We start from the raw sequence: 26,214 nt of genomic DNA, 5'->3' as shown, positions 1-26,214 counted from the left end.
GGGAAGCTGGATGTCTCAGACTGAAAATGAAAATAGGCCCCTCCCACCATGCACTCAAAGTCAGAGAGCCTTAAAAAAGTACTCCTAGCAGTAATCTAACAAGCCATGTGGAAACTAGGCCCCAAATAAAGATTTATCACCCTCAGAGAAAAAACGTTTTTATTTTTATAATCATGCAAACGTTTTTACACTAAGTAATATAAGAATTAATATGAATATTATCTCTTTTTGCAAGCATGATCCCAGTTGTTGTTAAATCACTGTATCAGGCTTACCTTAAATATACCAGGCACTGTCAGCATTTTCTAGACCTTATCTCTCTAGAAAAAAATATAATGAACATACCTCAAAGCAGGCAATCTGCAGACCATCCCCCCAACTGAAGTTTTCTTTCCATACTCTTCAATTATGTGTGAGAACAGCAATGGACCTTAGTTACAAAGCGCTAAGATCCTCAAACCTCCAGGCAGATTCTTCTTCTAATTTCTGCCTGAGAGTAAAACACTACAACGCCGGTACTGTTTAAAAATAACAAACTTTTGATTGAAGGTAAAAACTACACTAAGTCATCACATCTCTCTTGATACTTCCTTTCTTGTCGAGAGCTGCAAGAGAATGACTGGGGGTGGCAGTTAGGGGAGGAGCTATATAGACAGCTCTGCTGTGGGTGTCCTCTTGCAGTTTCCTGTTGGGAAGGAGAATATCCCACAAGTAATGGATAAACCCGTGGACTGGATACACCTTTACAAGAGAAATGAAAGTTTTTTTTGGACTTGACTGTCCCTTTAAATATCCACTTACATTCCTTTTGTAGTAATAATTTATCAAGGTTACCACCTCTTTCATTTAACTGCACTTGTTCCAGACCTCTGAATTGTAAACTCTCTTCATCACTATTGATAAAAATGTCTAGCTACTCTGCTTGTTTTTAAATATTTGTTTTATGTCTCTTATGTTCCTTAATTCTGCTTTTTGCAAATAGTTTATTCTTTTTGATTTGTAATTATAGATCTGCAATAATATTAGTTTGTTATAATGCAATCTTTAATGGTGTTTTCACTGATTTTTCTTTATATGACCTTCAATAGCTTGTGCCAGGTAAGGGTATACTTTTAAACCATCAGTGGAGGGTAAATATTTATTATTGCCTCCCCCTGTTGGTTTATTTCCTCTTTGTGTGTTCAATATTTCAGTTATACCTCTGTTGCACTGCACACTTGCCTTGGTCCTGATAATAGCAAGTGTACATTAACTGGGTCTGACTAATTATATATATATATATGCGCGCGCATGCGTGTGTGTGTGTGTATATATATATATATATATATATATATATATATATATATATATATATATATACACATATACACATACATACACACACACACACACACACATACATATACAGAGAGAAGTACACTCACAGGAGCAAACAACTGTCTCAATACTATTGTTAGCCTGTTCCATGGCGATTTACCACCTGGGTGCAGCTTTTTAGCCCAGTGATGCTTTTCACAGAGTAGAATTTTCCTGTAGTATATTAGTCTGATCCCGCCTATATACACACACACACATATATATATATATATATATACACATATACATATATATACACACACACAAACCGTACTGTGCAATAGGTTTAAGGAGGAGTAAAAAAATAGAAATTTTAATAGGGTTTATTTTTATCAATTAAACTGCAAATTAAGTCAACATAAGAAAAATCTAAATCAAATCAATATTTGGGATGACCACTGTTTGCCTTCAAAACAGCATAAATTCTTCTATGTACACTTGCACACAGTTTTTTTAAAGAACTTGGCTGGTAGGTTGTTCCAAACATCTTGGAGCCTCAGTTACTTCTGTCTCTTTATGTGGGGGCCATACCATCACTTCCAGGACTCCTTGTACTTCTTTACGCTAAAGACAGTTCTTGATAACTTTGGCTGTATGTTAGGGATCATTGTCAAGCTGCAGAATAAATGTGGGGCCAATCAGATGCTTCCCTGAATGTATTGCATCATAGATAAGTATCTGCCTGTATGCCTCAGCAGTGAGGAGACCATTAATTCTGACCAAATCCCCAACTCCATTCGCAGAAATACAGCCCCAAGCTTACAAGTAACCCCCCACTTTGCTTCACTGTTGCCTCATTTTTGTGCCACTATCCAGCCCTTAGACAAACTGCCTTCTGCTACAGTCAAATATTTCATATTTTCACTCAAAAGTCCAGAGCACCTGCTGCAGTTTTTCTGCACCTTAGTTCCTGCGTTTTCATACCTAGTTGAGTCGATTGTCCTTGCGACTAAAAGAGCAATATGTCTGACGTGGAAACAAGTCTTCCATGAAGACCACTTCTGAGCAGACTTCTCCTGACAGTAGATGGGTGTACAAGGGTTCCAATGTCTTCTGCCAATTCTAAGCTGATGGCACTGCTGACCATCTGCAGATTGTGAAAGGATGCGCCTTTCATCTGCTGCACTAAGTTTCCTTGACTGACCACTGCCTCTACGGTCCTCAAAGTTGCCTATTCCTGTGTGCTTCTTCAGAAGAGCTTGGACTGCACATCTGGAAACCCTTCTGCCCTGAAATTTCTGCTGATGTAGTATATATAACAACCTTGCGTCTTGTTGCTGTGCTCAGTCTTGCCATTAAGTAGGACTTGACATTAAATGGTTGTTAGGAACCTCACCTTTTTAACAGAGTTTGGCCGTTCTTCACTCTCTATTATGCACCCTAGACAGCGGTTTCTGATTCAGTAAATTATTGTGTTTCAACCTACACAATATTATTATTAGCACCTGTTTGGTATATTTGTTTAATCACGGACCTGAATACATGCCTACAAATCCCCTGATTTTGAGCATGTGTACCTAGAACTGATGTTTTGAAGGCAAAGGGGGTCACACCAAATATTGATCTGATTGAAATATTTTTTTTGTTCACTCACTTTATTTAAATCAATTAACAAAATGCAAACTTAACATTTCTATTTCTGAAAGCATTCTTTTGTTATTTATAAAGTGTTTGATATACTCAAGTTCCATTGTAAAATGCAGCTTATGTATCAGCAGACTATTGACTCTCTTTACTAAAGATATTTATATAAATTCTGCAATAATTTAAAATGATTAAAATATAAAATACAGCTTAATGTAAAAAAAACACCACATACAAATGTAGTAATTGATTATTCCAGTTTTTAATTTGCATGAGAAAAATGCATTTCAATTTATACATCGGGATTTTGATAGCAGCACATACATACATACAATGAAAAAACACATTTCCATGTCTGGGAGACTATTTTTGACACACATATTTTACATAAACAGTGAAAAAGAAAAAAAACTTTAAAAGGGTGAATGTATTATATTACATTTAAAGGAGAACCAAAAAAAATTAATCTATTTCAAATAATTAAAAAACAAACAAAAAAAAACAGCATAAGCACAGTTTCATTATGGAAAAACAAAACAAATAATAAGTGACATGATTAAAAGTTAGTGCAAATAATGCATATGGTAATGTTTACAGTTAGTTGTTTTTTATTCTCCCACATTACAGCAAAAACATATCCACATTTAAGTGATCCCATTGTGAGGTTATACTTGGTTTCCGGATGAAAAAGAAAATTGTATTTAAAAGTTAGGAACCAACAACAATATTGTGCAGCCAGCCACAACATTTTGCAGAAGTCAGGCAAGATGCCTATAGCAAAATGCTAGTCTCCAGTTGTTTCTCAAGTCTGATATAAAGTAAGAGTAAATTATACATTCCGCCCAGGCTCAGCACAATATTGGAGTAGGAAAAAAAAAAAAAAATCAGAGTAAAAGGTTATCCAAATACTGCTAAGGAAACCCTAACCAAATAACGCCACATGAAATTAAAAAACAAACAACAAACTCTTACTTTGGAGAGGGTCCTCTAGATTGGTACAGAATTTAGACAGGTTTCACACAACAAATGTCCAGGTATAGTTAAGTTGATCTTATAATGTATCAGCATATCCAGCGTCTTATAGAAATATTTTACATTTCTTTATAGTATTTAGATATAACAAAGATATCCCCCACATTTCTTATTTAACTGGTCTGGGCTCACAAAGGGGTAGCGAATGAAGCTGTAGCAAATGCAATTTGGCAATGCGTTTGACAGAGGACAAAATACTCAAGAAAATAGAGAATAAGCTATTTAAAGCTCTCTGAATAACCCTGTTTAACTTTCTTCCCTTTACATTACTTCTCAAAAGGTAGAAGTAAATTCACCTAGAAGGGCTTGCTTAGTAATACATCCTGGCCCAAGCAAATAACTAACAACAACTTGCTCATGGATATACTGAATACCTCTAATTTAAGTCAGTTACCCAGGGCATCCCCTGAGCAAGTTATCAGGCACTTATTGGGTTATACAAGAATAATCAGCCAGTAAACATGTATGCAGTAGATTCCATGTGAAGAAACATACACATGGAAGTATTTACTAATGATGTATATTAATATGTTGGTGGCTGATATTGTCTTGTGTGCCTTTTACTCTGAGAATCATGAATTATTACAAACAAATAAGTCGGCAGGATTGTTTGGATAGCTTTAAAGAACTACTGTCTCATGTACGTTATTTATGAAATGTATTAAGATATGGTTACCAGCATCTTTAAACAAAATTTACAATTTTACATAAAGATTATTTCTAGAGCACTGGATACCTTGTAAAGCCCTCCGCTTATGGATGTGGTCCATGACCTTTTTTTCCAGAAAAAACATCTTTGGATTCAAAATGACAACTGATAGAATCTACAAGTTAATTGATAAAACATTCACTTTATATAACTCGAGTTTGTTTCAGAACAGTAGACTGTTGCTAGCTAGCGTACCCTATAAAACTTTACCATGCAATATTATATCATAAACATGTAGCAAAAGAACAGTTTTACTTTTTTAAACCAATCAACAGCATATTTCATAGGCAAAAGAAGCTTCATTATGAAAGTCCTCTATTTCAAAATAAATTCTTTGTCACATGATGGAAGACCATGTAATAATTTTATTTTAAACAAACATGAATGGTTAACATAGGTAGGCAAATTAAATAAACAGAACATAGGAATTAAGGCTCATGTTCTCCCTTAAAACTAAAAACTGACAAAGCAGCATATGAAATAGTAATATACTGTTTCAAAATATGCAATGTCCTGAAAATCAGGATTAAGTAGTTCATATTGTTCTTGACAAATCCAATCTATGCTGGATATGTAAAAACAAGACATTACACAGACTACACATCAAGTCTTAAAAGAAGCTGACAAGTCTCAGAAAAATTTGTCATCAATTCTGAAGTGAGGTCTGGTAACATCATCAGGATTAATGAAGACAGATATGGACTTTCCTGGATTCTCAGTCACTAGCTGCTGCAATTTTTTGGCTAATCGATCATCTGGCTGGTTGTTATCACCTCCATCAGACTGTGGCGATGGTATACTTGTAGTGCTCCCCCTCCTCTGGAGGTCTAATGTTAGCCGATTAGCTGCCTTGACGTGCTCTATAGCCGTCCGGAGGTGTTCTGTAGGATCTGATCTTACAGAAGACAACTTTCTGGCGTGTAGCATGACGGTTTCCTCTGAAAGGTGCTCTAGCATATTACACTGTGGAATGAAGTAATTAGGGCACATTTTGTTAACTAAGCAATTTTGTAGATCATCAATAAGTCCCAAAAGGAAATGGGCTGCATAATCTTCTTGAGCTAGGTAATTAGCTGGAAGTCTATCACAGGCCCAAAGCATCATACTCCGGAGATGGTATGGGCTAATAGCTTTTGGTCTTGATAAAAGCTTAATGATTATGGCTTTACAAGCTTGATAGGCCTGCATTAAACTACTCGAGATGCACTTTTTTAGCTGCACTTCACTTCTAGCAAATGACAACCTCCATTCATTATCTTTTTTACCTTTAAATGAACATGCTGGTACTAAATAAAATCCACTAATGACCTCCTCTTCTGTAATCTTCCCATCCCAAAAATGGTTTTCCATAAGCCAACTCTGAGCAACTGCTGGCCAACCTTTGAAAGAAACCACGGGAACAATATCATACATCATGCGACTGCTACCAACTCCTAATATAATGGAAATTATAGTGCCATTCTTCTCAACTTTTTCAACTTTAGGCATTCCACGTTGAGGCTTTTTTTGAATTTCAGAGAGAACAATGCTTATTGATTCATAGAACCAATCGGCAACTTTTGTAGGTGAAAAGAAGTAGTTTGTAGCCCCATTAATATGTTCTACTATTGTGCAACAGTCTTTCCACTTTGTTATAGTACCTTCATCAAACAAACGAAGACTCAGCCAAGAATGGCACAGTGCAGAATGGCGCATATCCAGTGTTACAGGTTGATTCCGGTCATGGAGTTTTAAAGCTGGCACCAGAAGAGTAAAATCCATGTCATAGTCTGTACCACGTGCATAAACATTTAATTCGTCAAGTTCTAAGTCCACAACTCCTTCACGGACACCTCCAGAAAGTAACAGATATTCATTAGCAACTGGCAACTTCTGGTCCAATTTCTGCACCATTCCTGTAAGAAAAACAAACATAAACAAATTAGTACACAAAATTGTACATTACACCAGTATTGCCAGCTCATTTAGTTATTAATTGTGAAATCTAACTTTACAACATGGTTGATGTCAGGACATAAATATCAAACAGTAGATTGTTTCTTTTTTTGAAAAATAAAGTCTGTAGTTAAATAGTTTTATGCTGAAAATAATAAAGTAATAATTACATATTGACAGGTAAGCAGCTCTACACCACAAACTGCCTTGGCTTCACACAATGTATTATAGAAAAAACAAAGGAGGGTAGTTCTTATAATTCTCTGGTGTTTACATTAGGGAGGAAAACAGAAATTCAAGATAATTTCCCTTTAATAATTATGTTGTGCAAGATCGCATCAAACAATGCATAGAGCATTCCTGAAAACCCTAAGGAACCACCAAGAGCTGTGAGTTATAAGTATCTTAAAAGTCTTAAATATTTAAACAGATATGATTCCCGATTTTTATTGGCTAGCTTGTTTTTAAAACAGCAGGGTGCATTAATCAGATAAAGGATAACAGTGCCGTGTACAAACATTTTATGCTTTTAAACTATGAAGGCAAATCGATTACAATTTCTATGTATATTAACAGTAACTAATGCTAAAGGAAATGCTTCCTCACATTTACTTTTAATATACAGCATAGTTTAAAGTTGCATATATACATTGATATTCATCTTTTGTGAATGGATACAAAAAAAATTGGCAATTTGGTTGGTCCAGCATAGTCTAAGCAGGGCCGCCACTAGAAATTTTGGGGCCCCTGACTTAACCATTTATCAGGCACCCCCACCCTTTGACATGTGCAATTTTTGACCAAGTGCCTAAAAACGTATATGCACTTTATTCTTAAGTGTCTATTTAAACTTGGAAATGTAGTAAAGGCAGTAACATACAAACACACAGACACACTCATACACTGAAACACAAACACACACTCTCACACATAAGGATTCACATATAGACTCTAGCAGACTCGCAAAGAAACACACTCAGACACAGACACCCAAACTGACACTCAGCACTTGTTTACATTGACCCGGCAAGTAATGAGGTAAACTACAGTTTTGTAAAAAAGGAGATTTAGAAAACAAAATATGGAGTTCTAATTATCTTTTTGTAAAGGAAGATGCCAACTAAATGATGACAACAGCATGCAGTGGCTGAAAGGAAGGGCCCTGAACTGCCTAAACAATAATTTAAAGGTTAAATTGTGGATTGGCGACTTCCGGAAAGGTCTCGTTCGTCTCAAAGTCTGTAAAAAGATATCAGTAGTATGGTCAAAATGTCCTAAAAAGGAACAGGCAATGGACACACACACACATATATACAAATGCGGACTTGCACATACACCCAAGGAAACACAGACACAGACAGCCTCAGAAAACACACAAAGACATACACACATACACAGAGAGATAACCACATGAAACACAGAAAGACATACATACACACAACCTCACTGAGACATCCACAGAAAACACAGACTTACATACATACACACACCCTCACAGAGACACCCATAGAAAAAGCTCAGACATATGCACACACCCTCACAAACATCCACAAAAAATGCACAAAGACATACACACCCATCCTCACAGAGAGACCCACAGAAAAAAATACATACACACTCAGACACAAACCAAAGCACAAAGACATAAACACAGACACCCACAGAAACACTCACAGTAGGAAACCTTTATGCACCTTGCATCCCCTAAATCAACAGTGTGTGACATGCATAATACAAAAATTGCAGAAATTAAGAGATCACTTTTTAAAGAATCATATTTGTAAATGTGCAAACAAAAATAATTCTGTGAATTCAAAATTGTACATTAATGATCTGGGTAGATGGCTAGATGAAGAAAAGTACTTTTAAAAGGTTGACATAAGTTTGTTTTTTCCTCATTTTCCCCAACCAAGAGCGCCACTTCAAATATAGTGTAAAAATGTTACCATCTGTTAGCTGTACTTATAGATTTTGAAAATGCTGTACTCTATATGGTCTTGGTGGAACCATAAGCTGTGGTACTCATACCATTAGATCTGGTTAAATGCAGGATTTAGGCTTGTTGGTATGTATTTCAGCTGTAGTGTAAACTGAACAGTTTTAAGTTAACCTGTCTCATTTCAAACACTGAGCAATCTTAGTCTGAGAGTATAAAATTTTATGCAGATGTAAAAATCTTAGATAAAATGCCTCCTTTCATCTGGAAAGTCCTTGCATAAAGGGGCAGTAAACATTTGTGTATTGAGGAGGAAACATTTCTGCATGGTTTTAAATATAGAATTTCTACAGCATTGTCAAATAATCATAAATACACTGCTGCTAAAATAATGTGTTTTTATGGACCCCTGGCCCCACCATACAACTACTACCACACTGAAGTTACAATCCGAAATTGCACAAATAAATGAAAAACATTTGCTAAGTCAGTCCTACCTCCTCTGCAAATGAAAGTGATCTGCTGTCTGACTCAGGCATACACTGTACAAACAAAGTGCCAAGTCTGTCTCACACTGTGCATAGTGGTTTAGTGCACACTTAGAAATCCTCTCAAATAATATATATATATATATATATATATATATATATATATATATATATATATATATATATATATATATATATATATATACACACACACACATACATACATAACAGTTTATCCTCAGTATCGGTACACAGGTTTTTTTACCCATCGAGAAAGGTGCCAGTTTGGTACCGAAACGTTTTGGACTATGATATTATGATCATGCTGATGTAATGAAATTAAAATTTTAACTTTCTCATGAAGACCGGTGAGTGCAGCGTTTTATTCTCCTTAGCACCACGGCGGATGTCGTTTTGTAACAGTGAGTGTACTTGATTTGGATATATATATATATATATATATATATATATATATATATATATATATATATATATATATATATATATATATATATATATATATATACACACACACACACACACACACACATATACAGTTGTGCTCATAAGTTTACATACCCAGGCAGAATTTATGATTTCTTGGACATTTTTCAGAGAATATGAATAACACAAAAACCTTTTTTTTTCACTCATGGTAAGTGTTTGACTGAAGCCATTTATTATCAATCAACTGTGTTTACTCTTTTTGAATCATAATGACAACAGAAAGTACCCAAATGAAACTGATCAAAAGTTTACATACCCTGGTGATTTTGGCCTGATAACATGCACACAGGTTGACACAAAGGGGTTTGAATGGCTATTAAAGGTAACCACCCTCACCTGTGATCTGTTTGCTTGTAATTAGTTTGTGTGTATAAAAGATCAATGAGTTTCTGGATTCCTGAAAGACCCTTGCATCTTTCATCCAGTGCTGCACTGACGATTCTGGATTCTAAGTCATGGGGAAAGCAAAAGATTGTCAAAGGATCTGTGGGAAAAGGTAGTTGAACTGTATAAAACAGAAAAGGGATATAAAAAGATATCCAAGGAATTGAGAATGCAAATCAGCAGTGTTCAAACTCTAATAAAGAAGTGCAAAATGATGGGTTCTGTTGAAACCAAACTACGGTCAGGTAGACCAACTAAAATTTCAGCCACAACTGCCAGGAAAATTGTTCGGGATGCAAAGACAAACCCACAAATAACTTCAAGTAAAATACAGGACATGTGGTGTGGCTGTTTCAAGATGCACAATAAGGAGGCACTTGAAGAAAGATGGGCTACTTGGTCGAGTCGCCAGAAGAAAGCCATTACTACGCAAATGCCACAAAGTATCCCGCTTACAATACGCCAAACAGCACAGAGACAAGCCTCATATCTTCTGGCACAAAGTCATTTGAAGTGATGAGACCAAAATTTAGCTTTTTGGCCACAACCATAAACGCTACATTTGGAGAGGAGTCAACAAGGCCTATGATGAAAGGTTCACCATTCCTACTGTGAAACACGGAGGTGGATCCCTGATGTTTTGGTGATGTGTGAGCTACAAAGGCACAGGAAATTTGGACAGAATTGATGGCAAGATGAATGCAGTATGTTATCAAACAGAACGCCTCATTTTCCACTTCTTGATTAGACCCCTCACATTTTTGTAAATATTTTATTATATCTTTTCAACACTGACAAAAATGACACACATATATAACACTATATACTAGCTAGCTTATTTTTCAAGCGATCTATTTTATTTAATCAGACACGCCAATGATCACAAATCACTGCACATATTTTGCGGCAGAATTTAAGTGCTTTTAAAACCCATGTGTCTTATTTCTGTTCAATAAAGTGATTATGAATAGTTATATTCAGTTCACCCTGTTTTTATATACTTAGTTTAATATATATCTATTCTTTAATTCACACTTAGGGGTTAACACTCTTTTTCTTGTTGCTTGTCCTTGCAACTCATAATAGTGAGTTATTTTCTCTTTTCTTTATATCTTTATTTGATAAAGCAAGAATGTTAGCATAGGAGCCGGCCCATTTTTGGTTCAGCACCTGGGTAGCACTTTCTGACTGGTGTCTAAATGGAGCCACCAATCGCTACCCAGGTGCTGAACCAAAAATAGGCTGGCTCCTAAGCTTACATTCAAATAAAGATAGCAAGAGAACGAAAAAAATTAATAAGAGTAAATTAGAAAGTGGCTTAAAATTGTATGCACTATCTGAATCATGAAAGAAACAAAATTGGGTTTAGTATCCCTTTAATATTAGTCAAAATTAAACTTCAGTGATTCAGATTCAGTTTCCATAAGGTGTGTAAACATTCAGATTTTATCCCAGTGCACACAAAAACTGGGTACAGACAGAAAGCATTCAGTCTGAAAAGCTTGTTTTTTTTTTGACAATGTTATTTTCGAGCGTGCTTTTAAAGGGACACTGTACCCAAATTTTTTCTTTTGTGATTCAGATAGAGCATGCAATTTTAAGCAACTTTCTAATTTACTCCTATTATCAATTTTTCTTCATTCTCTTGGTATGTTTATTTGAAAAGCAAGAATGTAAGTTTAGATGCCGGCCCATTTTTGGTGAATAACTTGGGTTGTCCTTGCTGATTGGACAGCACCAATAAACCAGTGCTGTCCATGGTACTGAAACCAAACATTTGCTGTCTCCTTAGCTTAGATTCCTTCTTTTTTCAAATAAAGATAGCAAGAGAAGGAAGAATAATTGATAATAGAAGTAAATTAGAAAGTTGCTTAAAAGTGCATGCTCTATCTGAATCATGAAAGAAAAAATTTGGGTTCAGTGTCCCTTTAAGTTATTTTCAGTTACATTTTAAAAATAGAAAACACTTAAAAAAAACAAACAAAAAAAGATTTATTGATACTGTATGCTCATTTTACTTGTTCATAAATGTGCAATAGTCTTATAAAGTTGAAATGATTTCATGAAAAAGTAAATTTATGCTTACCTGATAAATTCATTTCTTCTATGGTATGACGAGTCCACGGATTCATCCATTACTTGTGGGATATTATCTCCTGCTAACAGGAAGTGGCAAAGAGCACCACAGCAGAGCTGTCTATATAGCTCTTCCCTTAGCTCCACCCCCCCAGTCATTCGACCGAAGGTACAGGAAAAAAAAGGAGAAACTAAAAAGGTGCAGAGGTGAATGAAGTTTAAAATAAAAAAAACAGAATTTATGTTTACCTGATAAATTACTTTCTCCAACGGTGTGTCCGGTCCACGGCGTCATCCTTACTTGTGGGATATTCTCTTCCCCAACAGGAAATGGCAAAGAGCCCAGCAAAGCTGGTCACATGATCCCTCCTAGGCTCCGCCTACCCCAGTCATTCGACCGACGTTAAGGAGGAATATTTGCATAGGAGAAACCATATGATACCGTGGTGACTGTAGTTAAAGAAAATAAATTATCAGACCTGATTAAAAAACCAGGGCGGGCCGTGGACCGGACACACCGTTGGAGAAAGTAATTTATCAGGTAAACATAAATTCTGTTTTCTCCAACATAGGTGTGTCCGGTCCACGGCGTCATCCTTACTTGTGGGAACCAATACCAAAGCTTTAGGACACGGATGAAGGGAGGGAGCAAATCAGGTCACCTAAATGGAAGGCACCACGGCTTGCAAAACCTTTCTCCCAAAAAATAGCCTCCGAAGAAGCAAAAGTATCAAACTTGTAAAATTTGGTAAAAGAGTGCAGTGAAGACCAAGTCGCTGCCCTACATATCTGATCAACAGAAGCCTCGTTCTTGAAGGCCCATGTGGAAGCCACAGCCCTAGTGGAATGAGCTGTGATTCTTTCAGGAGGCTGCCGTCCGGCAGTCTCGTAAGCCAATCTGATGATGCTTTTAATCCAAAAAGAGAGAGAGGTAGAAGTTGCTTTTTGACCTCTCCTGTTACCAGAATAAACAACAAACAAGGAAGATGTTTGTCTAAAATCCTTTGTAGCATCTAAATAGAATTTTAGAGCGCGAACAACATCCAAATTGTGCAACAAACGTTCCTTCTTCGAAACTGGTTTCGGACACAAGAAGGCACGACTATCTCCTGGTTAATGTTTTTGTTAGAAACAACTTTTGGAAGAAAACCAGGTTTAGTACGTAAAACCACCTTATCTGCATGGAACACCAGATAAGGAGGAGAATACTGCAGAGCAGATAATTCTGAAACTCTTCTAGCGGAAGAAATTGCAGCCAAAAACAAAACTTTCCAAGATAATAACTTAATATCAACGGAATGTAAGGGTTCAAACGGAACCCCCTGAAGAACTGAAAGAACTAAGTTGAGACTCCAAGGAGGAGTCAAAGGTTTGTAAACAGGCTTGATTCTAACCAGAGCCTGAACAAAGGCTTGAACATCTGGCACAGCTGCCAGCTCTTTGTGAAGTAACACAGACAAGGCAGAAATCTGTCCCTTCAAGGAACTTGCAGATAATCCATTCTCCAATCCTTCTTGAAGAAAGGATAGAATCCTAGGAATCTTTACCTTGTCCCAAGGGAATCCTTTAGATTCACACCAACAGATATATTTTTTCCATATTTTGTGGTAAATTTTTCTAGTTACAGGCTTTCTGGCCTGAACAAGAGTATCAATCTGAGAACCCTCGCTTTGATAAGATCAAGCGTTCAATCTCCAAGCAGTCAGCTGGAGTAGGACCAGATTCGGATGTTCGAACGGACCTTGAACAAGAAGGTCTCGTCTCAAAGGTAGCTTCCATGGTGGAGCCGATGACATATTCACCAGATCTGCATACCAAGTCCTGCGTGGCCACGCAGGAGCTATCAAGATCACCGACGCCCTCTCCTGATTGATCCTGGCTACCAGCCTGGGGATGAGAGGAAATGGCGGGAATACATAAGCTAGTTTGAAGGTCCAAGGTGCTACTAGTGCATCTACTAGAGTCGCCTAGGGATCCCTGGATCTGGACCCGTAGCAAGGAACCTTGAAGTTCTGACGAGAGGCCATCAGATCCATGTCTGGAATGCCCCACAGTTGAGTGATTTGGGCAAAGATTTCCGGATGGAGGAGTTCCCACTCCCCCGGATGCAATGTCTGACGACTCAGAAAATCCGCTTCCCAATTTTCCACTCCTGGGATGTGGATAGCAGACAGGTGGCAGGAGTGAGACTCCGCCCATAGAATGATTTTGGTCACTTCTTCCATCGCTAGGGAACTCCTTGTTCCCCCCTGATGGTTGATGTACGCAACAGTTGTCATGTTGTCTGATTGAAACCGTATGAACTTGGCCCTCGCTAGCTGAGGCCAAGCCTTGAGAGCATTGAATATCGCTCTCAGTTCCAGAATATTTATCGGTAGAAGAGATTCTTCCCGAGACCAAAGACCCTGAGCTTTCAGGGATCCCCAGACCGCGCCCCAGCCCATCAGACTGGCGTCGGTCGTGACAATGACCCACTCTGGTCTGCGGGAGGTCACCCCTTGTGACAGGTTGTCCAGGGACAGCCACCAACGGAGTGAGTCTCTGGTCCTCTGATTTACTTGTATCTTCGGAGACAAGTCTGTATAGTCCCCATTCCACTGACTGAGGATACACAGTTGTAATGGTCTTAGATGAATGCGCGCAAAAGGAACTATGTCCATTGCCGCTACCATCAAACCTATCACTTCCATGCACTGCGCTATGGAAGGAAGAGGAACGGAATGAAGTATCCGACAAGAGTTTAGAAGTTTTGTTTTTCTGGTCTCTGTCAGAAAAATCCTCATTTCTAAGGAGTCTATTATTGTTCCCAAGAAGGGAACTCTTGTCGACGGAGATAGAGAACTCTTTTCCACGTTCACTTTCCATCCGTGAGATCTGAGAAAGGCCAGGACTATGTCCGTGTGAGCCTTTGCTTGAGGAAGGGACGACGCTTGAATCAGAATGTCGTCCAAGTAAGGTACTACAGCAATGCCCCTTGGTCTTAGCACCGCCAGAAGGGAGCCTAGTACCTTTGTGAAAATCCTTGGAGCAGTGGCTAATCCGAAAGGAAGCGCCACGAACTGGTAATGCTTGTCCAGGAATGCGAACCTTAGGAACCGATGATGTTCCTTGTGGACAGGAATATGTAGATACGCATCCTTTAAATCCACCGTGGTCAAGAATTGACCTTCCTGGATGGAAGGATAGTTCGAATGGTTTCCATTTTGGACGATGGAACCTTGAGAAACTTGTTTAGGATCTTGAGATCTAAGATTGGTCTGAACGTTCCCTCTTTTTTGGGAACTACGAACAGATTGGAGTAGAACCCCATCCCTCGTTCTTTTAATGGAACAGGATGAATCACTTCCAGAAGATAACCTTGGGAGACTATTTCTAGCGCCCAAGGATCCAGAACATCTCTTGCCCAGGCCTGAGTGAAGAGAGAGAGTCTGCCCCCCACCAAATCCGGTCCCGGATCGGGGGCCCGCATCTCATGCTGTCTTGGGAGCAGTGGCAGGTTTCTTGGCCTGCTTTCCTTTGTTCCAGCCTTGCATTGGTCTCCAGGCTGGATTGGCTTGAGAAGTATTACCCTCCTGCTTAGAGGACGTAGCACTTGGGGCTGGTCCGTTTCTGCGAAAGGGACGAAAATTAGGTTTATTTTTGGCCTTGAAAGACCTATTCTGAGGAAGGGCGTGGCCCTTGCCCCCAGTGATATCAGAGATAATCTCTTTCAAGTCAGGGCCAAACAGTGTTTTCCCCTTGAAAGGAATGTCAAACAATTTGTTCTTGGAAGACGCATCCGCTGACCAAGATTTTAACCAAAGCACTCTGCGCGCCACAATAGCAAACCCAGAATTTTTCGCCGCTAACCTAGCCAATTGCAAGGTGGCGTCTAGGGTGAAAGAATTAGCCAATTTAAGAGCACGAATTCTGTCCATAATCTCCTCATAAGAAGAAGAATTACTAATAATCGCCTTTTCTAGCTCATCGAACCAGAAACACGCGGCTGTAGTGACAGGGACAATGCATGCAATTGGTTGTAGAAGGTAACCTTGCTGAACAAACATCTTTTTTAGCAAACCTTCTAATTTTTTATCCATAGGATCTTGGAAAGCACAACTATCTTCTATGGGTATAGTGGAGCGCTTGTTTAGAGTAGAAACCGCCCCCTCGACCTTGGGGACTGTCTGCCATAAGTCCTTTCTAGGGTCGACTATAGGAAACAATTTTTTAAATATGGGGGGAGGTACGAAAGGTACACCGGGCCTGTCCCATTCTTTATTAACAATGTACGCCACCCGCTTGAGTATAGGAAAAGCTTCGGGGGGCCCCGGGGCCTCTAGGAACTTGTCCATTTTACATAGTGTTTCTGGAATGACCAGATAATCACAATCATCCAAATTGGATAACACCTCCTTAAGCAGAGCGCGGAGATGTTCCAACTTAAATTTAAAAGTAATCACATCAGGTTCAGCTTGTTGAGAAATTTTTCCTGAATCTGAAATTTCTCCCTCAGACAAAACCTCCCTGGCCCCCTCAGACTGGTGTAGGGGCCCTTCAGAAACAATATCATCAGCGGCCTCATGCTCTTCAGTATTTTCTAAAACAGAGCAGTCGCGCTTTCGCTGATAAGTGGGCATATTGGCTAAAATGTTCTTGATAGAATTATCCATTACAGCCGTTAATTGTTGCATAGTAAGGAGTATTGGCGCGCTAGATGTACTAGGGGCCTCCTGTATGGGCAAAACTGGTGTAGACGAAGGAGGGGATGATGCAGTACCATGCTTACTCCCCTCACTTGAGGAATCATCTTGGGCATCATTTTTACTAAATTTATTATGACATAAATCACATCTATTTAAATGAAAAGGAACCTTGGCTTCCCCACAGTCAGAACACAATCTATCTGGTAGTTCAGACATGTTAAACAGGCATAAACTTGATAACAAAGCACAAAAAACGTTTTAAAATAAAACCGTTACTGTCACTTTAAATTTTAAACTGAACACACTTTATTACTGCAATTGCAAAAAAGTATGAAGGAATTGTTCAAAATTCACCAAAATTTCACCACAGTGTCTTAAAGCCTTAAAAGTATTGCACACCAAATTTGGAAGCTTTAACCCTTAAAATAACGGAACCGGAGCCGTTTTTATATTTAACCCCTTTACAGTCCCTGGAATCTGCTTTGCTGAGACCCAACCAAGCCCAAAGGGGAATACGATACCAAATAATGCCTTCAAAAAGACTTTTCTATGTATCAGAGCTCCACACACATGCAGCTGCATGTCATGCTGTTCTCAAAAACAAGTGCGCCATACCGGCGCGAAAATGAGGCTCTGACTATGATTAGGGAAAGCCCCAATAGAATAAAGTGTCTAAAACAGTGCCTGCCGATATTATTTTACAAAAAATACCCAGATTAAATGATTCCTCAAGGCTAAATATGTGTAAATATGATCGATTTAGCCCAGAAAATGTCTACAGTCTTAATAAGCCCTTGTGAAGCCCTTATTTACTGTGTGAATAAAAATGGCTTACCGGATCCCATAGGGAAAATGACAGCTTCCAGCATTACATCGTCTTGTTAGAATGTGTCATACCTCAAGCAGCAAAAGACTGCTCACTGTTCCCCCAACTGAAGTTAATTCCTCTCAACAGTCCTGTGTGGAACAGCCATGGATTTTAGTAACGGTTGCTAAAATCATTTTCCTCATACAAACAGAAATCTTCATCTCTTTTCTGTTTCAGAGTAAATAGTACATACCAGCACTATTTTAAAATAACAAACTCTTGATTGAATAATAAAAACTACAGTTAAACACTAAAAAACTCTAAGCCATCTCCGTGGAGATGTTGCCTGTACAACGGCAAAGAGAATGACTGGGGTAGGCGGAGCCTAGGAGGGATCATGTGACCAGTTTTGCTGGGCTCTTTGCCATTTCCTGTTGGGGAAGAGAATATCCCACAAGTAAGGATGACGCCGTGGACCGGACACACCTATGTTGGAGAAATATAATCTGTCTTAAAATGACAGGACGGGCCGTGGACTCGTCGTACCATAGAAGAAATTAATTTTTCAGGTAAGCATAAATTTACTTTTCTTCTATAAGGTACGACGAGTCCATGGATTCATCTATTACTTGTGGGATACAATACCAAAGCTACAGGACACGGATGAACAAGACAGATGGCTAAACAGAAGGCACCACTGCTTGAAGAACTTTTCTCCCAAAAATAGCCTCCGAAGAAGCAAAAGTATCAAATTTGGAAAATTTGGAAAAAGTATGAAGCGAAGACCAAGTCGCAGCCTTACAAATCTGTTCAACAGAAGCATCCTTTTTAAAAGCCCATGTGGAAGCCACCGCTCTAGTAGAGTGAGCTGTAATTCTTTCAGGAGGCTGCTGTCCGTCTCGTATGCCAAACGGATGATGCTTTTCAGCCAAAAAGAAAGAAAGAGAGAGGTAGCCGTAGCTTTTTGACCTCTACGTTTTCCAGAATAGACAAACAAACAAAGAAGATGTTTGACGGAAATCTTTGGTCGCTTGCAAGTAAAACTTCAAAGCACGAACCAAGTCCAAGTTGTGCAACAGACGCTCCTTCTTAGAGGAAGGATTAGGACACAGAGAAGGAACCACAATTTCCTGATTAATATTCTTATTGGTAACAACCTTAGGAAGGAATCCAGGTTTGGTACGCAAAAGCACCTTATCAGCATGGAAAACCAGATAAGGCGAGTCGCATTGCAATGCAGATAGCTCAGAAACTCTTCGAGCCAAAGAGATAGCAACTAAAAACAGAACTTTCCAAGATAAAAGTTTAATATCTATGGAATGCATAGGTTCAAGCGGAACCCCTTGAAGAACGTTAAGAACTAAATTCAAACTCCATGGCGGAGCAACAGGTTTAAACACAGGCTTGATTCTAACTAAAGACTGACAGAACGACTGAACGTCTGGAACATCTGCAAGACGCTTGTCAAATTTTTCAAAATTTTGCAAGCAGACTTAATATGTGTTAAGTTTGCACCACAAGAAAAATTAACATTTAACCCTTTAATGTGCAAACCGGATTGAAATTAGGCCTAAATCCGGAAAAAACACCCCCAGCACCTTGCCACAGCCCTGTTGTGGCGCCTACCTGCCCTCAGGGATAGTAAATATGGGGTTAAAGCTTCGATTTGGCCCAAAACATTCACAAGGGCCCTCAGGAGATGGAGCTTGCTGCTTGCCGAGTAAAAACAACTGCGCATTTGAGGCTCGAAAATAGCCCCCGCCCATCTCACTCGATGTCTCTACAGCCTCAAAGAACCGCACCAGAGCGGTTTTAAACTAGCCATGTGGTTCTGGGACCCAAAAAATAAGCCAAGTGTACCCTCAATAAAGTTGCCCACAAAACGTTAACAGCACTCTCAGTTCATAAAACGTTTGCCCACAAAAATTCAAACACAGTGTCAACCATTTTTGTAATTAGCCCCTTATGCAAGCTAAGTAATGCCTTTCTATAGCTCTTAGGATTACTGCTTACCCTTACCCTCATGGGGATACTGTCAGCCTTTCTGAAATACACAGTCTCTCCAGAAAAAATGACTGAACATACCTCACTGCTATATAGCATGAAAACGTTCCTCACACTGAAGTTTCTTGTACCCCTCAGTCTCTGTGGGAACAGCACTGGATCTTAATCACAAATGCTAAGATCATCATCCTCCAGGCAGAAGTCTTCATCCATATGCTGCCTGAGAGTAAATAGTACACACTGGTACCATTTAAAACAAAAAACTCTTGCTTGAAGAAATTAAAAACTAATATTTTATCACCTCTTTCACTTTACCCTTCCTAGTACTTAGAGTAGGCAAAGAGAATGACTGGGGGTGGAGCTAAGGGAGGAGCTATATACACAGCTCTGCTGTGGTGCTCTTTGCCACTTCCTGTTAGCAGGAGATAATATCCCACAAGTAATGGATGAATCCGTGGACTCGTCGTACCTTATAGAAGAAAATATTTTAGTCTGTAATTCTAGTGATAAGCAACAATTGTTAAACATTAAGGGCCAGATTACGAGTGAGAAGATAATAGTTATGCGTAACCGATATCAGGTTTATTGCGGCTGTTTTTGATCTTGTGCTCGTATTACAATTTGAAAGTAAACGTGATCTCTTGAGTGCATTGAATTTTACATAGGTCGTGATAGCGCAACCTCATAACTCTGGTTGTAATGTATTTTTGTTTCGCAAAACAGTTAAAAGTACAGTTACACTCAAAACAACTAGGGATGGGCGAATTTAATTCTAATTTCAATGTTAGAACGAATGTTATTTTAGAAATTCGATTTACATAATCGAATGTTGATAAGAATGAATGTTCTTAAAAAATTCTGTAATCGAATGCTGTTTACAGTTTTTGAATGTCACTTTGGAATTCGAATGCTCATAATTAGATAGAATGTTAACATTCGAAATTAACAAATACTATTCAGAATTTCAAAAGTTCATGTGGTACAAATATATCAATTCGAATGTTTCTATTTCTAATATTGCATAATTCAAATTTTACATTTAAAGAAAGCATTAGTAATATTGTTACAAATATATACATTCAAATTTATCAAACTCGAATATTGCATAATTTGAATTATATCTATCTATATATCTATCCCTATCCCCACAAACACACTATTTATTTAATTATTATTTATGTATTTATATTATACCAAAATACCATCAGATATATGTAGAAATATGTATGTGGTTGGAGGCGCTGGTCCACGACAAAAGCAGGGGGTAACTTGATAGAAGTCTGACACAAAGCCACCAAAGGCTGATGTATCCTCAGCTTTCTGTTTACTACGTGATTGTGAACCTTTCTTTCCAGAAAGCTGGAGGATACATCAACCTTTGGTGGCTTTGTGTCAGACGTCTATCAAGTTACCCCCTGCTTTTGTTGTGGACCAGTACCTCCAACCACACATACACATTTTTGCATTAGTTTGGAAGAAAACTGCGGGACGGCTGCGGTCACAACTCCAGAGGGGAGTATTATCATCTTATTCCTATTTTCATGTCAGGTTAGTGCACTTAGGAATATGCGATTAGGTTTGCGTGCCAGTGGGGTGTTAGGTTTTTTCCACTTTTCTTGCTCCATTGACTTCTATGGGGGAATACATTAATGCAGTCATAATATTCTAACTTCGGCTTTTTCGTGCGCATTGGGTTAGCGCGCAAGCAAAAAAAAAATCTTTACACGTTTAGCTTGTAATACAAGCGCTACCAGACGCGTGCAAAAAGCTTACTTCTAGTGGAGTGAGTGTGGGATAAATACCACTCCACTCTTAATCTGGCCCTAAATGCGTTTGTCACCACCCTGACTTGTCTTTAACAAGCAAATGGCAACCGGTATGGTTTGATGGCAGAATAAATTGTAATGCTTTCACCTAGTTTAACCCTTTCCGGTCCTATACATTTTCACTTAATGCGCCAACAGGTCTTATTTCATTTTCGGAAAAAAAAAACCAAAAACACACTTTTAGGTTTATTTTCTTATAACTACAAAGCATGCTATTCTTTTGAATTTCACAGCTAAATAGCAAGCTAGTCTAGCAAGTAATCACTAGATGTCGCTATTTAGCTGTGAAATTCAAAACCGGAAAAGTTATTTCAGAATATATCCGACATTGGACCGCAAGCAGTAAAACCCTTTGTCGGATATATTCAGACAAAGGACCGGAAAGGGTTATGAAACCCAAAAACATTTCTCTCTTTTTTGATTCGGATAGAAAATACATTTTTTTTTTTCTTTTCAATTTACTTCTATTATCTAATTAGCTTCATTCTCTAGGTATCCTTTGTTGAAGAAGCAGCAATGCACCACTGGGACTTAGCGGAACACATTGGGCGAGCCAATAACATGAGTCATTTATGTGCAGCCACCAATCAGCAGATCCTGAGCCTACACAGGTGTCCTTTAGAACAAAACAAATGAAATAGAAGTAGTTTGGAAAGTTGTTCAAAATCACATGCTCCATCTGAATCATGAAAGAAATAAAAATGTGGTTCATATCCCTTTAATATGCAGAGCAGACTGGTCACTTTATTAAACGAAAGGAATCAGACAAGATCCTTGTTAAATCTACACAGTTAACATAATGATAGACTTCAGAGCTGGGACACATTCAGTGCTGAAAAAAGCAGCTTGAGGGATTTGATTATTTTTCCCTCAAAACATCTAGAGAAGACTGTTGACAGTCATTTACGAAGAGACACTATTATGTAGCACTGGGTCATAAGGTGTATGATCACCGAGGAGTAGGGTTGCCAGCTTTGATTCACAATCCGTCAGTGAGTGCGCACTATGGTCGATGGAGTCACACAATGCCGACCCCCGCCAAAACAAAAGATCTACCTAAGCCTGCACTTTTTTTTTTTTTTTAAACTTTTATTTTTTATTGAGGTTAAAATAACAAATACATTACAGTCTCATCCACCAGAATACAGTTCACATGTTACTGACATGACATATCAATCCAAGCACCTCATTTCAAGACGTCATTTAAAGGAACCGTCATTCGTCGTTCAGTCGTCGGCCAGGATGGATGTTCCGCGTCGGAGGTCTTCAGGATACTGCCGCTCCACTCCGGATGGATGACGATAGAAGATGCCTTTTGGATGAAGACTTCAATCGGATGGAAGACTTCTACCGGATGGAGGACCTCTTCTTGCTCTGCTTGGATGAAGAATTTGGCTCGGCTGGGTGAAGACGACTCAAGGTAGGGAGATCTTCAGGGGCTTAGTGTTAGGTTTATTTAAGGGGGGTTTGGGTTAGATTAGGGGTATGTGGGTGGTGGGTTGTAATGTTAGGGGGGGGTATTGTATGTTTTTTTTTACAGGCAAAAGAGCTGAACTTCTTGGGGCATGCCCCGCAAAGGGCCCTGTTCAGGGCTGGTAAGGTAAAAGAGCTTTGAACTTTAGTAATTTAGAATAGGGTAGGGCATTTTTTTATTTTGGGGGGTTTTGTTATTTTATTAGGGGGCTTAGAGTAGGTGTAATTAGTTTAAAATTGTTGTAATATATTTCTAATGTTTGTAAATATTTTTTTATTTTTTGTAACTTAGTTCTTTTTTATTTTTTGTACTTTAGTTTATTTCATTGTAGTTATTTGTAGATATTGTATTTAATTTATTTATTGATAGTGTAGTGTTAGGTTTAATTGTAGATAATTATAGGTATTTTAATTAATTAATTTATTGATAGTGTAGTGTTAGGTTTAATTGTAACTTAGGTTAGGATTTATTTTACAGGTATATTTGTAATTATTTTAACTATTTTAGCTATTAAATAGTTCTTAACTATTTAATAGCTATTGTACCTGGTTAAAATAATTACAAAGTTACCTGTAAAATAAATATTAATCCTAAAATAGCTATAATACAATGATAATTTATATTGTAGCTATATTAGGGTTTATTTTACAGGTATTTATCTTTAAATAGGAATAATTTATTTAATAAGAGTTAATTAATTTCGTTAGATTAAAATTATATTTAATTTAGGGGGGTGTTAGTGTTAGGGTTAGACTTAGCTTTAGGGGTTAATACATTTATTAGAATAGCGGTGAGCTCCAGTCGGCAGATTAGGGGTTAATACTTGAAGTTAGGTTTTAGGGAGGGTAGATTAGGGGTTAATACTATTTATTATAGGGTTAGTGAGGCGGATTAGGGGTTAATAAGTGTAGGCGACGTTGAGGGGGGCAGATTAGGGGTTAATAAATATAATATAGGGTTAGGCGGTGTTAGGGGCAGCAGATTAGGGGTACATAGCTATAATGTAGGTGGCGGCTCTTTGCGGTCGGCAGATTAGGGGTTAATTATTGTATGTAGCTGGCTGCGACGTTGTGGGGGGCAGGTTAGGGGTTAATAAATATAATACAGGGGTCGGCGGTGTAAGGGGCAGCAGATTAGGGGTACATAAGTATAACGTAGGTGGCGGTCGGCAGATTAGGGGTTAAAAAAATGTAATCGAGTGGTGGCGATGTGGGGGGACCTCGGTTTAGGGGTACATAGGTAGTTTATGGGTGTTAGTGTACTTTAGAGTACAGTAGTTAAGAGCTTTCTGGGCTAACGCCGGTTCATAAAGCTCTTAACTCCTGGCTTTTTGCTGCGGCTGGAGTTTTGTCGTTAGAATTCTAACGCTCACTTCAGACACGACTCTAAATACCGGAGTTAGAAAAATCCCATTGAAAAGATAGGATACGCAATTGACGTAAGGGGATCTGCGGTATGGAAAAGTCGCGGCTGAAAAGTGAGCGTTAGACCCTTTTTTGACTGACTCCAAATACCGGAGGTAGCCTAAAACCAGCGTTAGGAGCCTCTAACGCTGGTTTTCACGGCTACCGCCAAACTCCAAATCTAGGCCTAAGTTTGTAAGATTTGTCAATGTAAATTTTTGATCTATGTACCTTATGAAAAAAAATAAAAAAAAAATATATATATATATATACACATATATATATATATATATATATATATATATATATATATATATATATATATATATATATATATATACACATATATATATATATATATATATATATATATATATATATATATATATATATATATATATATATATATATATATATATATATATATATATATATATATATACACACACACATACACATATTCTCTCAAATGCCGGCATCCAATAGGAGTAGATTCTTATTTTAAATGTATTTTAGCCATTTTTATATGTTAGATTGATTGTATGAGCTGTAAATATTTTGTTTTGTGCCATATTAAATTCATGTTTTTTCTAAAATAGAATTTGTTATTCGTTAGACATAATGATTATTGCACCTGGTCATAGGGCCCTGCAGATCAACATTTAGTAACCTCAACGGTTGATTAACCCGTTCACCTCTAGAGTACCCTCTAGCACCGAATTTCATCACACTGAGCAACATATTGATATATTTCACATATCATATGTCTCAGATCCTTTAGGATTATTAACAGATTGTCTAGTATTATTATTAGATACAAGGTCTAATCACATAAATATTCAGGAATATATAGTAACACCGAACACTTATATAAGTACAAGATATACCCCACATTATCTTAGCTTGTATCACTATCCCAACCTTTTCCACTTCAATTAGCTAATAATAAACGTCTGACGTTTTTTTCACCTGCATTTAATGCACTTAATGCAAATGTTGAGGAAGGAATATAGTTCTTAATTTAAAAAAAAAAGGTCTTGCAATCCTATGCACATTCACTTAGTAATAACTTATTTATAAAGCACTTGTGTTTAGTAATGATGTTTCAGTTGGGTAGGTTCCAAGTTTGCTGTTAATTGCATCCTTATAACAGAATGCATTATATGGACATCGGTATTAACCACCCTCTATCTCAACCCCATCTACTCAAGTACCCCCCATCAAGATGTATTAACCTATCTTAAACAAATCTCATTCTAAATGAGCCAATATCTCTATTGCATTAAACCTTTGAGCGCTGGTAACCCCTCCCCCTTTCAGGTTTCCCCCTTTACTATGTGCCCACAACCCCTTTAAAGACAATACTGGAGTATTGCATGGAAGTGTGATTTTACAGCCTTAAAAAGGAAGAAAAAAACATAGGACTTTTATTAGTGTAAATAGCATTCTTATGCTTAGAAATTACATCTACATAAAAATGTAAACAAATTGTTGAAAATTTAGTAACTTGTGCTCCTCTAAGTGAGAGTTTAGTTTCAGCCTTTTTTTGACAAAAGGAACATTTTGGAACTACTTTATATGTGAAATTAAAATGACTTCTCAATATAAAAAATTTTTAGTATTACATTTTACCTATATTTTCAGACCCACAATATCCCTGAACCTCTTCAGCAAATACACTGTTCTAAAAAAAAAAAAAAAAAAAAAAAAAAAAAGTTAATATAACAGAAACCTTCAAGTATATTAAGGGGCTTATTAAAACGGAGGCTGTAAGCATTAAAAATAAATAAAAAATAAAAATAAAACCATAACAAGGGGCCATGATCTCAAGCTGAAGGGTAGTAGGTTAAGGCGTGACCTGAACCTGAAAGGGTGGTTGATACTTGAAATAAACTTCCATTAGATGTGGTAAAAACAAACTATGTGGGGAACTTCAAGAATGCCTTGGAGGAGCGTAAGGCTGTCCCTATGAACTAGATACATTTTCACGTTTATGATATTTTGACT

At 37.8% G+C, this 26,214-nt stretch overlaps 1 protein-coding gene and 1 long non-coding RNA gene across 3 annotated transcripts in view; one reads left to right on the top strand and one right to left on the bottom strand.

Annotated features, from left to right (window-relative positions):
* Positions 1 to 22,052, top strand: part of LOC128656366 (uncharacterized) — a 448,845-nt gene extending 426,793 nt beyond the window's left edge. Inside the window, exon 8 of the long non-coding RNA XR_008401994.1 lies at positions 21,823 to 22,052. This is a non-coding gene — a long non-coding RNA (uncharacterized LOC128656366). The remainder of the gene's footprint in view (positions 1 to 21,822) is intronic.
* MB21D2 (Mab-21 domain containing 2) overlaps positions 3,184 to 26,214 on the bottom strand; it is a 176,902-nt gene continuing 153,871 nt past the window's right edge. For both annotated transcript variants that reach the window (XM_053710227.1, XM_053710228.1), the window contains exon 2: positions 3,184 to 6,576. In XM_053710227.1, coding sequence (XP_053566202.1) covers positions 5,312 to 6,576 — 1,265 coding nt within the window. In that variant the 3' untranslated portion in view covers positions 3,184 to 5,311. The remainder of the gene's footprint in view (positions 6,577 to 26,214) is intronic.

Source organism: Bombina bombina, chromosome 4, assembly GCF_027579735.1.
Source record: "Bombina bombina isolate aBomBom1 chromosome 4, aBomBom1.pri, whole genome shotgun sequence".
NCBI classification, from domain to species: Eukaryota; Metazoa; Chordata; class Amphibia; order Anura; family Bombinatoridae; genus Bombina; species Bombina bombina.
The sequence above is the reverse complement of the archived record's forward strand: the minus strand, read 5'-3'. Positions and strand labels throughout refer to the sequence as shown.